The sequence below is a fragment of the Oryx dammah genome, unplaced genomic scaffold (genome assembly GCF_014754425.2).
Source record: "Oryx dammah isolate SB20612 unplaced genomic scaffold, SCBI_Odam_1.1 HiC_scaffold_2, whole genome shotgun sequence".
In the NCBI taxonomy this organism is placed as follows: Eukaryota; Metazoa; Chordata; class Mammalia; order Artiodactyla; family Bovidae; genus Oryx; species Oryx dammah.
In genome coordinates this window covers 195,669,271-195,682,752 of record NW_024070186.1, presented here as the reverse complement: position 1 = coordinate 195,682,752, position 13,482 = coordinate 195,669,271, and the positions used below count along the sequence as shown (strand labels likewise).

The following is a 13,482-nucleotide window of genomic DNA, read 5'->3' as shown; positions in this document are numbered from 1 at the left end:
TTCCACAAGGACTATGCGTGGTTTTCACCATCAGAAAAAAAAAATAACCCCACGGTAAGTTCTGTAAATTGTGAAAGTCACATGTGCACATGATAAAAACCACAAACCAAGCAGAGAAATGTCATGAAACACAAGCCTTCTTCCTCCCACCACCTAGGCCCCTCCCCGGAGGATGCCTCTGCCGACACTGCGTGGTAGGTGGTTCCAGAAACTTTTACACACATTCAAACACGGGTTAACATCCAGGCGTCCTTCACAAGCAGAAATCGGCACCCATCAATACACACCACATCACACTCTGCTCGTTGCTCCTCAACGTGTCTCCGCATTAGCACAAAAACATGCATTCATACTGTAGCTTGAACCCGAACAGAAAGTGCCGTTTCTGTAAGTCAGAACCACTAGAATATCAGAAATTTTACGCAACAAAACCGAGTAACAGCAGCTGAGTTTTCTCTCGGATCGATAAGCTTTAATTTGCCTAAACAATCCCCCGCTGATGGCATTCAGGTGGCTCCAGATTTTTTTGGTTTTTTTGGTAGTGAACAGATAGGCACCATCTCAGGAAAATTCCTCTGTGCAATTAACATGATCAAGGTATGTATGTTTATCTTTTATTAATATTCCGACTGCCCTTCAGAAACGCTGCAGCAATTCAGGATCTCAACGGTGGTACCTGAGAATCTATTTCTCCATAGTCTTTTTACCAAAATAACATGAGTTTTCATTTTCCAGTTGATGTTTCCTGTGTGATCTAACATATGATCAATTTTTGAGAACGGTCCGTGTGTATCTGAGGGGAAAAGTACGTTCTCTTTTTAAAGTTTTTAAAAGTATTTATTAATTTAGCTGCACTGGGTCTCAGCTGTGGCACGCAGAACCTTCGATCATCCTTGTGGCACGCAGAACCTTTAGTTGTGGGCATGTGGGATCTACCTCCCTGTCCAGGAATCGAATGCAGTCCCCCTGCATTGGGAGCGTGGAGTCTTAGCCACTGGACCACCTGGGAAGTGCCAGTAAAGTATAGTGTTTACAACCAACGTGCAGAACTCCCTAACGTCGACATTAGCAAGTGTATCGCCCAGATCAGGGCTTCTGAAACCTGGCGCCATTCACAGGGCCGTGGGCTCGAATGTCTGCTGCAGACGTCCTCGCCTCCACCACTAGGCGTCAGCAGTGCTCCCCTCAAGTCACAACTACATGTCACCAGCGGCGAGTTGGGACAGACTTTCTGTCTTTGGGACAGACACTGAGGTCACGAAGCAGTGAACCCCACCAGCCTCAAGCAGTTGGCACTAGACTGAAGCACGTGGCCCACTCCCCAGGTGACACACCCCACCCCAATCTCTTTGAGGTCCTCCGAGCTGTAAGTTTCTCAGTCGTTGGGTAAGGCAGGGCAGAGCTGCACCATCAGAGGGGACCACACAGTGACTCTATCAGTTGCTTCACCCTCCAACACACCAGCCTCGCTGGGGTCCCCAGGACACAGAGGGCAGCCTGGTGGCCCGAGGGCAGCAGCTGCGTGCCCCCAAATCCGCATGGAAAGCCCTAACGCCATCACAGCTCAGAAGGCAGAGCCTTTAAAGAGGGAACCAAGTTAACGTGAGGGTGCCAGGGTGGGCTCTGTCTGATCCAGCGAGACTGCGTCATCATAAAAGGGAATGTTTGGCTACACAGACACGTGGAACAATTCCACAGGGAAAGAATGTCTGTCCACGGGTCTGCTGAGGAGAGATGCCTCAGGAGGAACCAACTCAACCCTGCTGAGACCTGGATCTAGAACGCCCAGCCTCTACAGTCAGGAGAACACATGCTCTTGTTACTCAAGACTCCTCCCCCCCACCCCACCCCACCGCGCGTGTATGTTTATTACAGCTGCTAAGTTAAGTCGTGTCAGTCGTGTCCGACTCTGTGTGACCCCATAGACGGAAACTCACCAGGCTCCTCTGTCCTTGGGATTCTCCAGGAAAGAACACTGGAGTGGGTTGCCATTTCCTTCTCCAATGAATGAAAGTGAAAAGAAAAAGTGAAGTCGCTCAGTCATGTCCGACTCTTAGCGACCCCATGGACTGTAGCCTACAAGGCTTCTCCGTCCATGGGATTTTCCAGGCAAGAGTACTGGAGTGGGGTGCCATTGCCTTCTCCGTTTATTACAGCAGCCTGAGCTAATACCCCAGCCCTGCAGCTGTACCAACGCGAGGTGACCTGGGAACCGGCCCGACATGCACTGGAACCTCCACCGGACCAGGCGTCCATCAGAGACTACGGTGCTGGAGGGTGGGAAGGACGGCCGCTCGCCTTGGGACACCCATGCTTGCTGCCCACGGGCAGCTGCGTGGGGCAGGAGTGGGGAAGCGGGAGGGCCAGCGGCACCAGGAAGTGACAAGGACCACTTGTGGCCCAGGCCTGCAGGCCCTCTGCAGAGCACCGATGCTCAGGGTCCGTCCGTGACCGTCGGAGGCAAAGGGCCCCTAGGCCCTCCCCTGCACGCCGACGCCCTCAAGCGCCCACTCCAGCCTGACGCCCCGCCCCAGGATCACAGAGCCCACGCTCAGGCCACCAGACCTGCACTGCAGAGTGCCCGGGGCACTGCAGGGCACCACCAGGAGCATCCGTGTCCACGCCGGCCGCCAGGCTCCCCCTGAACGCGCCCCTCCCGCTGCTTCCCTGCCTCAGAAACCTTTCTTCTCTTCCAGCACCTCGGGTCAAAACCCTCAGCCTCGTCCTTACACACCCAACTGCAGTCCCTTCACAAAGCCTGCTGGCTCCGACTTCCACCCAGAACCCACCTGCCCACACCTGTGCGCCCCTCACCACCCTGGGCCCGGATGCAGACGGGAGCCTCTACTGGGTCTCCCCACCCCGGCCCTCACCCCGGCATCAGCCCCCCGCACAGCCCCCAAAGAGACCGCAGTAAGGTCTGATCCTATCAGTGCAACTCAAATCCTCCTCATTTCACGCCAAGTGAATAAAAGATGACCGCCCCCCCCAACAGTGATCCCACTTCCCGGCAACCACTCTCCCCTCTGGGCTCCCCTCCAGCCCCTGGCCTCCTCACCTTTGTTCTACCCTGGGGCAAACAGTCACCCCAGGGCCTTTGCACGTGTTCTTCCTTGAGCCTGGCATGGTTTTCCCCAGAAGAATCTCCCTTCCCCACCTATTGAGAGGGGCTTCCCTGGCCATCTGCTATGGGAGACCACCTTCCCACCCCTGCCCTGTCCCCCTCCCACTGTTTGGGCCTCCCACTTATCACCCCAACAGTGCTGAGGACTACACACGGATAGCTTGGTTCACTGCCGGTACCCAATATTGCCGGGCATACAGGAGGAGCTAAGTGAATGCATGAATCAGGCAGCAGCGTGAAGACGGGCCAGAGCAGGCAGAGGCCCCCAAACTTGGTGACCCATCCTCAGCCCTCTCCTTCGCAGAGGCTCCTTGGCCTGCGTGGTCCCCACTGAAAACCCGCCAGTTGGCAGGATCAAGAAAGATTTGTCTTCTGTTTGTGTGTGTGTTGCGGGGGGGGGGGGGGTTGGAATTTGTACTGAACTATTTAAATGAAAGAAACAATGAACTTGAACAACAGGACTTCCCTGGTGACTGAGTGATTAAGAATCCCCAGGTTCGATCCCCAGTCCAGGAAGATCCCACGTGCTGCAGAGCAGCTAGGCCAGTGCGCCACAATTACTGAAGCCTGTTCGCCTAGAGCTCATGCTCGACATCGAGAGAGGACACCGCAGCGAGAAGCCCGAGCACCACAACGGAGAGCAGCCCCCCACCCCCTGCAACGGGAGAAAAGCCCGAGCACAGCAACCAAGAAAAGAAAAGAAAATCCACAAAACAACAGACGCCTGCAGGGAAGGAGGCGTCACTCCTCCGAGCTTCCAGGAAAGGGGGCACTGGACCCTGAGGATGAAAAAGATCTGGTTCTGGCCCAGCAATTCCAGCCCTGGGAACAAACCCCTAGGAAAGCAGAGGTGCGGACAAAGATTTTTCTCCAAGAGTAATCATCACATTACTCACAACAGCAAAAGGAAGGGAGGAAAATTATAGAATAGAAGGCAAATTAAAATGCCTGACAATTGAGGATTGATTGGGTCAACTGAAGTCTGGGGGCCTCCACCAGGCAGAAAACTGCGTAGTTCCAAAAAAGTGTTTAAGAACGCACAGTTTCTGAAAATGTTTAATAAAGGATATACTAAGGGAAAAAGAAGGCTGAGCGCTGAAGAACTGATGCTTTTAAACTGGGGTGCTGGAGAAGACTTGAGAGTGCTTAAGAGTCCCTTGGACAGCAAGGAGATCAAACCAGTCAATACTAAAGGAAATCAGCCCTGAATATTCATTGGAAGGACTGATGCTGAAGCTGAAGGTCCAATACTTTGGCCACCTGATTCGAAGAGCTGACTCTCTGGAAAAGACCCTGATGCTGGGAAAGACTGAAGGCAGGAGAAGGGGACGACAGAGGACGAGATGGCTGGATGACAGACATCACCGACTGAATGGACATGAGTTTGAGCAAGCTCTGGAAGTCAGTGATGAACAGGGAGGCCTGGCCTGCTGCAGTCCACGGTGTCACAATGAATTGGACAAACAATCGGACATGACGTAGCGACTGAACAACAACAAAGTGGAAAAGGCAGGTAACTAAACATTGCTTACAAAATGATCTTAATTTCAGAAACTTGTGCAAGTGTAGAAAAAGTTCTAGAGGAAATACAGCTGAACACCCAGCACTACTCTTACGACCTCCCCCCAGCTGTGCGCCACCCCCGCCCCTGAGAGTGTTCTGGCTGGAGTGCAAACTGGCAAGGCTGCGCCTGACTCTTTGGCTCTTTACATATTTCTTGGAGCACTTCGATTTCTATGTTGAACATCAGTGGTTTTGTGCCAGCCCAGAGTTCACTGAAGACACTTCTTTTCTGCTGAAGGCACTCCATTCCTTCTGAGGATGACCACCCACCGACACACACACCTACATCCTGGAAGTGACCACTCCCCCATCCAGGGCTGGGCAGGATCAGCCCAGTCCATCCCATCTCCTGGGATACAGGCTTTGCTTCTGCAAAAACCATGAACCACAGCCAGCCAGCTAATGAGTGAATCACAGCATCTTCGCCAGAGCTACCAGGAGAGAGGTGGCCTCTTCTGGGTGTCTGCTGGCTACAGTCCATGCGCCCGAGGGCTTGGGGGGAACTATCAGTAACCCCCATGAGGAAAGTGGACCCACCCTGAATGAAGCCAATAGAAAGCAGTGAAGCTATGAGAGGGAGGGACAGGGAAGAGGGAGAAAAGAACTTGACTTGACTTGGTTTGAGCCCCTGGATCCAGCCATACCTGAAACATTACCTCATTACTGACAAATTGTGATTCCACAAGCCAATAAAATTTTCCCCGACTTTTTCTAAGCCAGTGAGTCTTGGTTGCTCCCAGTGCAAACCGTCCTGCTAATTCACCACTGACAGAACAAGGAGAAATTTCACCACTAAGAAACCCACAAGCTGGTTGCACGACAACGTGACTATATACCACCGCCCTGTACATTTAAAAATGGTTAAGGCGGGGCTTCCCTGGTGGCTCAGTGGTAAAGAATCTGCCTGCCAGTGCAGGAGACACGGGCTCCATTCCTGATCCAGGAAGATCCCACAGGCCCGGAGTAACTAGGCCCATACAACTACAGAGCCTGCAGCTGCAAGTGCCGAAGCCCAAGCACCCTGGACCTGTGCTCTGCAGCAAGAGAAGCCACTGCAACAAGAAGGCCATGCTCTGCAGCTAGGGAACAGTCCCCGCTTGCTGTGACTAGAAAACACCCATGCAATGAAAACCTAGCACAGCCAAAAAAAAAGCAAACAGAGCAGTAAAATTTACAACAAGTGTATTCTACCATAGTTTTTAAAAATGAATTCACAAAGGGAAAAAAGTGAAGAGAAATAAACCATATTCTAGAGATTCTGCAATTTTAAAAACCCCACTTAAAAAAATATACGTATTTTTTTAAGGAAGGGAAAAAGCAGGAATTTCCCAGTGGCCTAGTGGTTATGATTCTGTGCTCTGGTCGGGGAACTGAGATCCCAACAAGCCTGGTAGCACAGCCAAAAATAAATAACAATTTAAAAAGAGGCCAAGGAGGGGAAAGCAACCCCCAGAAGCCTCACCTCCCGCCTCCTGGCTCCTCTTTTCCAGCTCCAGCTCGGCGATCTCGCTCAGCAAGGTGATGCCGTGCAGGAAGCTCTGCTCCAGGACGAGGCTCTGCGCGGCCTCCAGCGTCTCCAGGACCGGGGCTCCAGTGCCCGGGGAGGGCAGGGGCCGGGCCTGGGGCAGCTCAGCAGCGGCCGCCAGGGCGTTCATGCCGGCCAGCGGGTCCTCCAGGCTGGGCAGGAACTCCTCGGAGCCCACCTCCTCCAGGAAGCAGGTGCCGCTGGGCACAGGGCCGGCCTCGGGGGCCTCCAGGCTTGGGCACTCGCCCTCCCCAGCGGGCACGTCACAGTCCGGCAGTTCCAGGCTGGGTCGGGGCTCACTCGGGGCCGCCTGGGCCAGGTCCTCCTCGCCAGGCACTGCCTCCGCCAAGGGCACAGCCACGGGCACGTCCACGGGCACCTCCACCGGCTCCTCCTTGGCCTCCACCAGCGGCTCCGGCGTCAGCCGCGGCCCCAGGTCCCGGGCGGCCGCACAGGACTCTGTCAGGCCCGGCGAATCGACCCGCGCCTCGGCCCCCTCAGCAAAGTCTGGGCAGCCGGGGGGCTCCTCGGGCCCCTGGCCACCGGCACTCAGCGCCTGGGCCTCTAGCAGGCCGCCCGCCGGGCTCGGGGCCGCCAGGGCATCCCCGGGGGGCAGCGTCAGCGGGGACCCCAGGGAGGGCAGCTGGGCGGGCTCTTCGTCCATGTCCTCCACCTCCGCCTTCACCTCCCGCTCCACCAGCGGCTCTTCGTCCGGGACCTCACGCAACGGCTCTGGGGCCTTGGACGGGGACAGGCGCAGGGGCTTGTCCTCAGGGGAGAGCGCCAGGCGCTCAGGCCCATCGGCCGGGAGCGGCACGTCGGGGGCCAGGCCGTCGGCGTCGGCAGCCGCTGTGGGCTGCAGCAGGAACGGGTAGGGCCTCCCATAGTGCGGTGGCAGGGCTTGAAACGGGTACCGGGCCGGGATATCTGCAGAGAACACGCGGGTCAGTGGGGGCCCCTCCAGCCCCGTGCAACAACTGTGTCCCCATCAACACCCACCTGCCCGCCACCCTCTCTCCTCAGCCGCCCTGCAGGGCTGGAGGCCCTTCCCGATGGCGCCTGACAAACCCCAGGGCGTCTCTGCACATCTGGGCCCCAGAGAGGAAAAACAGACGGCCACCCTGCAGTCCCCGAGGGTCTTCAGGTCTCAAAGGCAGAACCCTTGGTCTCTGGTGCCCCTAACCTCAGCGTCTGGCGCGAAGGTGGACCAGAAGAACCTGGTAATAAGATCCTAAACAGGGGGCTTCCCTGGTGACTTAGTGGTAAAGAAACCACCTGCCAGTGCAGGAGACACGGGTTCGATCCCTGGTCTGGGAAGACCTCACATGACACAAAGCAACTAAGTCCGTGGACCAGAACTACCGATCCCACGCTCCAGGGCAGGGGAGCCGGAACAAAGCCCACACGCCCTAGGGCCCATGCTCCACAACGAGGGCAGCCACTGTAATGAGAAGTGCATGCACCGCAACAGAGTAGCCTCCGCTCCCCACAACCGGGGCAAAGCCCTGCGCAGCGACGAAGACCCAGCACAGCCAAAACAAATAAAGTTATTAAAAAGAAAAAAGACCCTAAGTTGTCCCCACCTAGCCCAGCGGACTCTGCCGTCTGCCCCACAAGAATCCACCAGCCCCACCTCTTCCTCAGCAGAGTTGGGACACTCAAGTTGTTCAAAAACTGACAGTAACACTGGGCCACCCCCCACCTTTTTACCTCTGACCTCCCCCGACCCGGAGAGCAGGGTGGCGTGCAGCTGGCTCTGCAGCATCAGGCCCCATCTGTGGGGGCGGGTGGGGGGCACAAGCAGTAAGGGCTGAACAAGGAACCAATGAGGGGAGACAGATACATGGAGCACCCCCACCCCGCACCGCAGCCTGCCTATGCACCACCCTTGACTCGACTGGTAGCAAGACATCTGCTCTCCCAAGAGAGGGACGCTACCAGCCCAAGACGACACACGGCATCCCAGAGGCCGAAATCTGAACTCTGGAATTCGAACTCAGGTCCTCCCATGGGACGAGGAACACAAGCCTCAGGCCCCGTCGAGGCCACCCGCTGCATGTCCCCATGGGCACAGGACACGTGCATGCCGCACATGGGCGGGGGCACGACCCGGAAGACACGGCACCTGCGAGCCAGGCATTGTGGTGCCAAATACCTCGCAGACGTTGCTCTGTTCCCGCTCAGAACAAGGCCTTCTGAGCTCAGGACCTACTTCCAACATTACACCCGTTTCCCCTGACCCTCCAACAGAGCGAAGGCCAGAGAGATGATGGCGGACGGTTCGTTCCAGAGCTTGGCAGCAGGCCACGTGCCGGTTTGGCCAAAACACCAGAAGGAACTTCCTGGCAGAGCCAACATGGCAGGCGCTCAATGGGGAAAGGAAGGAGCGGCTGAACAGACAAGTGAGTAGCGCCCGGGACACCCGTTTCACTGGCTCTTACCTGAGAACAAGGCCTGGAACGGGCTGGGGGCTTCCTTCTCCAGCTCTAAGTCCTTCTTCTCCACGACGTTCTCGGGGGCCTCCTCCTTGCGGGCGATCCCCGGGGTGGGCGGCGGGGAGGCGGGCGGCGGGCTGCTGGGGTGGGAGCTGGGCGTGGCGGGGTATGCATAGGCGGGCGGCTTAGACACGTCCTCCAGCTTCTGAATGACCTTGGCCTTCAGGGCAGCCACGGGGGACGCACGGGGAGAAGGCGGCGGGCTCATGGCCTTGCCGTAGGTGCCCGTGGGGCCGGTGCTCAGGCCAGGGGGCTTCCGTGGCAGTAGCCCCGGGCCCGCAGCGCCCAGGCCGGCCTTGCCGGCGGCCTCCAGGCTGCGCTTGCTCACCTTCTCCTCCATCTCTGCCCGCTGTTCCTGGGCCTTCAGCCGCTCCTGCTGCAGAAGGGGCCAGCAGGCAGGGTCAGTGTGGCAGGACCCATCACCCAGCACCGGCCCCGTCCCCCCAGCCCATGGAGAACGCCAGACAGGGTCGGGGCCTGCAGGACCCTGCCTGAGACGGACATTCCGTCCCGGCTCACATAACAAGCACAGCATTCCTTGTAGAATTCCAGCACACAGCGCTGGGGCAACCTCCGGTCTAGACCCTGACCCTCCCCTAAGACTCCCAGAGACAGAGCATGGGGGGCCAGGCAGAGGTGGGAGACTCCTGAAGATGCAGGACTGTCCCACCCCCGGCTCCACCACGGGCTGAGGACAGCTGCCTGCACAGAGGACTCACTACCTGAGAACCCTCTCCTGCTTTATCACAGTGAGGTCTCAAACACCTCTGACAGTGAGCCCTTCCTGGGCTGTGAGGAAACGGCTCAAAATCAGCCCGGGCCCAGCGGGCTGTCTGCACACAGAAACACTGTGAAGAAGGGCTCCGAGCCTCCACCCTCACCACTGTGAAATCTCAATAAAGAACTCAGTGACACAAATTAACAGCCGCTCCATTTGCACAGGAGGAAACCTGGAGCCCAGAGAGGTGAATTCACTCGCCCGAAGGCCCTCAGCCAGGCACGGCAGAACTAAAAGGCGCAAAACCAGGCCCCTTTCTCTGTATGTCATCTCTGTTGACTCCTCCAGAGCGGCTGCCACACGAAAAAGGAGGGACCCGGCCGGGCAGAGGACAAGCGTCCAGGAACACCTTCAAGAAGGCAGGAGGGCATGGGCTTTGGGAGTCCACCCACACAGGAGGACACCAAGTGTCGCCCATCTTATGGGACCAGGCAGCATGGGTGGAGGCCAGCCCTGGCCCAAGCTGGGCCAGGCGGGGCTCAGGAAACGGAAGGAGCCCACTAGGGTCCCTTCAGCTCCCAGGCAAACACACCCCATCCACAGGCGGGGCCACCTCTCCTGCCTCAGGTTTCCCATGGCTCCCCAACCCCGCCAGGCTCTGTCTGCCTCTCGGGCTTGCTCACCCCATCCCCTCTGCCCAGAGGGCTCCTCCACAACTGACCTCTTCAGGTCTCTGGACAGATGCCACCTCCTCCAGGGGGCCCTCCCTGACCTCCCATTTCTCCCTCCCTGTCCAGAACTGGAATGTCTGCCGGCTGACCCCTCTGCCACGCCGTCAGCGGGAGGGGGCTCTGGGAAGGGTCTCCACGGCCCCCACCCCAACTCACCACCAGCTGGGCACTCCTCTGCAGCTCCAAGGCCTGGGCCGCCTGCTGCTGCAGGTAGAGGAATTCCTGCTGCCGCAGGAAGTGCTGCTGCGAGAAGAGCTGCAGCTGCTGGGCGTGGTGCAGGGAGCTGCGGCCCGGCGGGTACAGGGCGGGCCAGAGAGGTGGCACGGCGGCCCGCTCCATCAGCTCCGCTGCGGGCGAGAAGGCCGTGAGGCTGAACCCAGCTCCCGACTCCCATCACCCCGCTTCACAGACAGGGAAGCGGAGGCCCAGAGAGGGACTGCGCGCTCACACAGCGGCAGAACGGGCTCAGCTGGGCCTCCGGGTGCTTCCTGGGGGCCCCGGAGGCCACACAGCAGGAGTGGCCGACGCGGCAACTCCACACCTCCTCCCACTACACCCAGTGTGCCGCAAAGTGGATTCCTGAGGGCTGGGGGCACCACGGCGGAGGCCAGGCCCCCACCTGGGCAGCCCTGCCTGGGTTCTCCACATGGGCTTTCTGGGTAGGAACTCATCAGGACAAGGATCCCTGTGGCTCCGTGACACCCCCACCCCGTTCTGCGGCGTAGACACCCCCTCCCCACCACAGGAGGCCCATGACCTTTGGGACAGTCTCACTGTATAAGGCCATCACAGCCCCTGCCCCCAACCATGGACCACCACTTACCAAAGTGAGGCAGATGGTCGCTGGGAATGACCACCAGCTGGCCTGACTGGGGGTCCCTGACAAACTGGTAGGCTGAAGGCAGGGAGCCCCCCAGGCCAGGCGGAAAGGCAGGCGTCATGCCCTGATGCAGAGAAGGGGGGCCCAAGCCTAGGAGAGACCCGGGCCCAAGTCAGTGCTGGGGGCCACTCCCCACTTCCGCTCCCTTCCTGGGTCTTCACAGAGGAAGCCGAGGATAAGGGCTGGCTGGCTGTGAACCCTCCCCCCTCACCCCTTCTGACCACTGTCCACCAACAGGCCTGGCAGAGGAACCCCACGAGGCTGCAGCCATCAATAATGACCCTGCTTGGGCATCCCTGGTGGTTCAAACGGCAAAGAATCTGCCTGCAATGCAGGAGACCTGGGTTCAATCCCTGGGTCGGGAAGATCCCCCAGAGAAGGAAATCACAACCCCATTCCCGTATTTTTGCCTGGGAAATCCTATGGACAAGGGAGCCCGGCGGACTACGGTCCACAGGGTCGCAAGAGTCAGACGCGACTGGGCGACTAACACTTTTCCACTTCGGACAAGTGAGAGAGGTGAACTACGGGGATGAAAGGAGGGGTCCCACCCGACACGAGCCCGCAGCAGACGGAAACACTCAGGCCTCCTCTATCCCCAGCCCCTACTCACCGTAGGGGTGTCCAGCGAGCCACATGGACGTGCTACCCGAGCGGGGCAGCCAGGGGTGAGCGGCCAGGTGGGCCGCAGGGTCGGCGGACCAGCGACCAGAGCCCGCCAGCGCCGGGCCCCCAGTCACCATGAGGTTGGGGTTCAGGCCGTTAGCAGCACAGCTGGTGGGGTGCAGGCGGGCCAGGTCCGCCAGCTCCTTGCTTTCTCTGGAAGGGGAGCGGAGGCATCGGTGAGTCTGGGACGGCCCCGGGACGAGGGGCAGAAAAAAAGGGGCGCCCCAAGGGAGCAGTGGACACCAGGCCACTGCTCAGCACCCGGGGGCAGAAGAGCCCACTGGCGCTCACCAGAGGGGCCCCAGGTCTTCCTCGGGAGGGGTCCCGCTTGCTCAGGACCACCCCGCCCCAGGGGCCCCCGACCTCACCTGAGCAGCTTCTCCTGGTCTCTGTCCAGCCGCGCCCCCAGCAGCCTCTCCTCCCGGTGCCTGGCCCGGTCATCGCCACAGTCCTCGTCGGCTCGGCTGTGCCCTGGGTGGGCGGGAGGGCAGGAAGTGAGCCCCACTCAGAGCCCCCAGCAAGCTCTCAGCATCTGAGGGGGTCCCTCACCCTGGCCAGATGTCCTCTGTGCCCAGAAATAACCCTCCACCGCCCTCAAAGAGCCCACGTGTAACTCTCCCAGGTAACCGTGAAGCTGCAGGAAAACGTCGTAAAACAGATGGCGCCGCAACCCAGGATGAACGGAGCAGCCCTCGGGGGCAGGGTTCCCTCCTTTAGTGCCGGAAAGGCAGGTGCTGGGGGCGGGTCAAGACGAGGGAAAACCACAACCCAAAACAGCAGTTGCCATGCAGACGCGGAGCCAAGCCCGGGTCACGGGGAGCCCGGAGGCCCCGCCATGGTTCCGGCGGTTGCACACGTGTGGCTATCTCTTCAAAATCAAGACGGAAAACTGAAACCGGAGAACCCTATGCGCGTGGGGTTGAGGGGGCGACTGGAGGGTGTGGGGCTGCCCCCCAGCTGGCCCATCTAGGCCCTGGTGCCCAGGAGGCACCTCCAGCCCCCCACAGCTGGTCCCGCTGCACCTCCCCTGGGCTCCCCGCCCCTCCCAAAGCCCTGACCGGTTGCACGGGAGCTCAGCCCTCCTCGCTCGCCACCTTCCTCAGCCCCTCAGCCCCGAGTTATCTTCTACACTGTGAGCCAAAATTTAGAGCGTGCACGGTTGCGGAGGCAGGCCAGGGTCCAAGAGGCGGGTACAGCCACCGGTGGCAGAGACCACTCAGCCAGCAGCCAAGACTTTTCTCAAAAGAGAAACCAAGGACTTTGCTGGTGGTTCAGAGGGGAAGAATCCACCTGCCAACGCAGGGGACGTGGGTTTGATCCCTGGGCCAGGCAGATCCCACATGCCATGGGGCAGCGAAGCCCACACACCACAGCTGCTGAGCCCTTATGCTCCAGAGCCCGGGAGCCCCAACTACTGAGCCCCCATGCACACTAGAGTCCGTGCTCTGCAACAAGAGAGGCGACAGCAATGAGAAGTCAGTGCGCTGCAGCTAGAGAGAAGCCTCCAGTAGTAACAACTCGAGAAAGTCCACGCGCAGCAACCAAAACCAAAAGAGAAACCCACTGAGGCTGGACTAATTCCTTCCCCGGGATCAGCCACCCCGGGGCCAGTGTCCACCCACCCGGAGCTCCAGAGATGCGTTCACGGAGGAAGGCGCCCCCAGGCCTGCCGGCACATGGACCTTGTCAGTTACTACTCTGCTGCAGACAAGTGTCCCAGTCCCCTCTCCAGGGTCCACCAGCAGGCCCCCCACCCCCACACGGCCCCCGGGGGGATCCA

At 59.1% G+C, this 13,482-nt stretch overlaps 1 protein-coding gene across 1 annotated transcript in view; it reads right to left on the bottom strand.

The window, feature by feature from the left end:
- TNRC18 (trinucleotide repeat containing 18) overlaps positions 1-13,482 on the bottom strand; it is an 82,170-nt gene that overhangs the window by 35,927 nt on the left and 32,761 nt on the right. Inside the window, exons 6-11 of the mRNA XM_040231404.1 lie at positions 12,071-12,173; positions 11,650-11,855; positions 10,980-11,126; positions 10,313-10,503; positions 8,654-9,083; positions 6,150-7,139 (exon numbers count right to left, since the gene is read on the bottom strand). Of these exons, the coding sequence (XP_040087338.1) occupies positions 6,150-7,139; positions 8,654-9,083; positions 10,313-10,503; positions 10,980-11,126; positions 11,650-11,855; positions 12,071-12,173 (2,067 nt within the window). The remainder of the gene's footprint in view (positions 1-6,149; positions 7,140-8,653; positions 9,084-10,312; positions 10,504-10,979; positions 11,127-11,649; positions 11,856-12,070; positions 12,174-13,482) is intronic.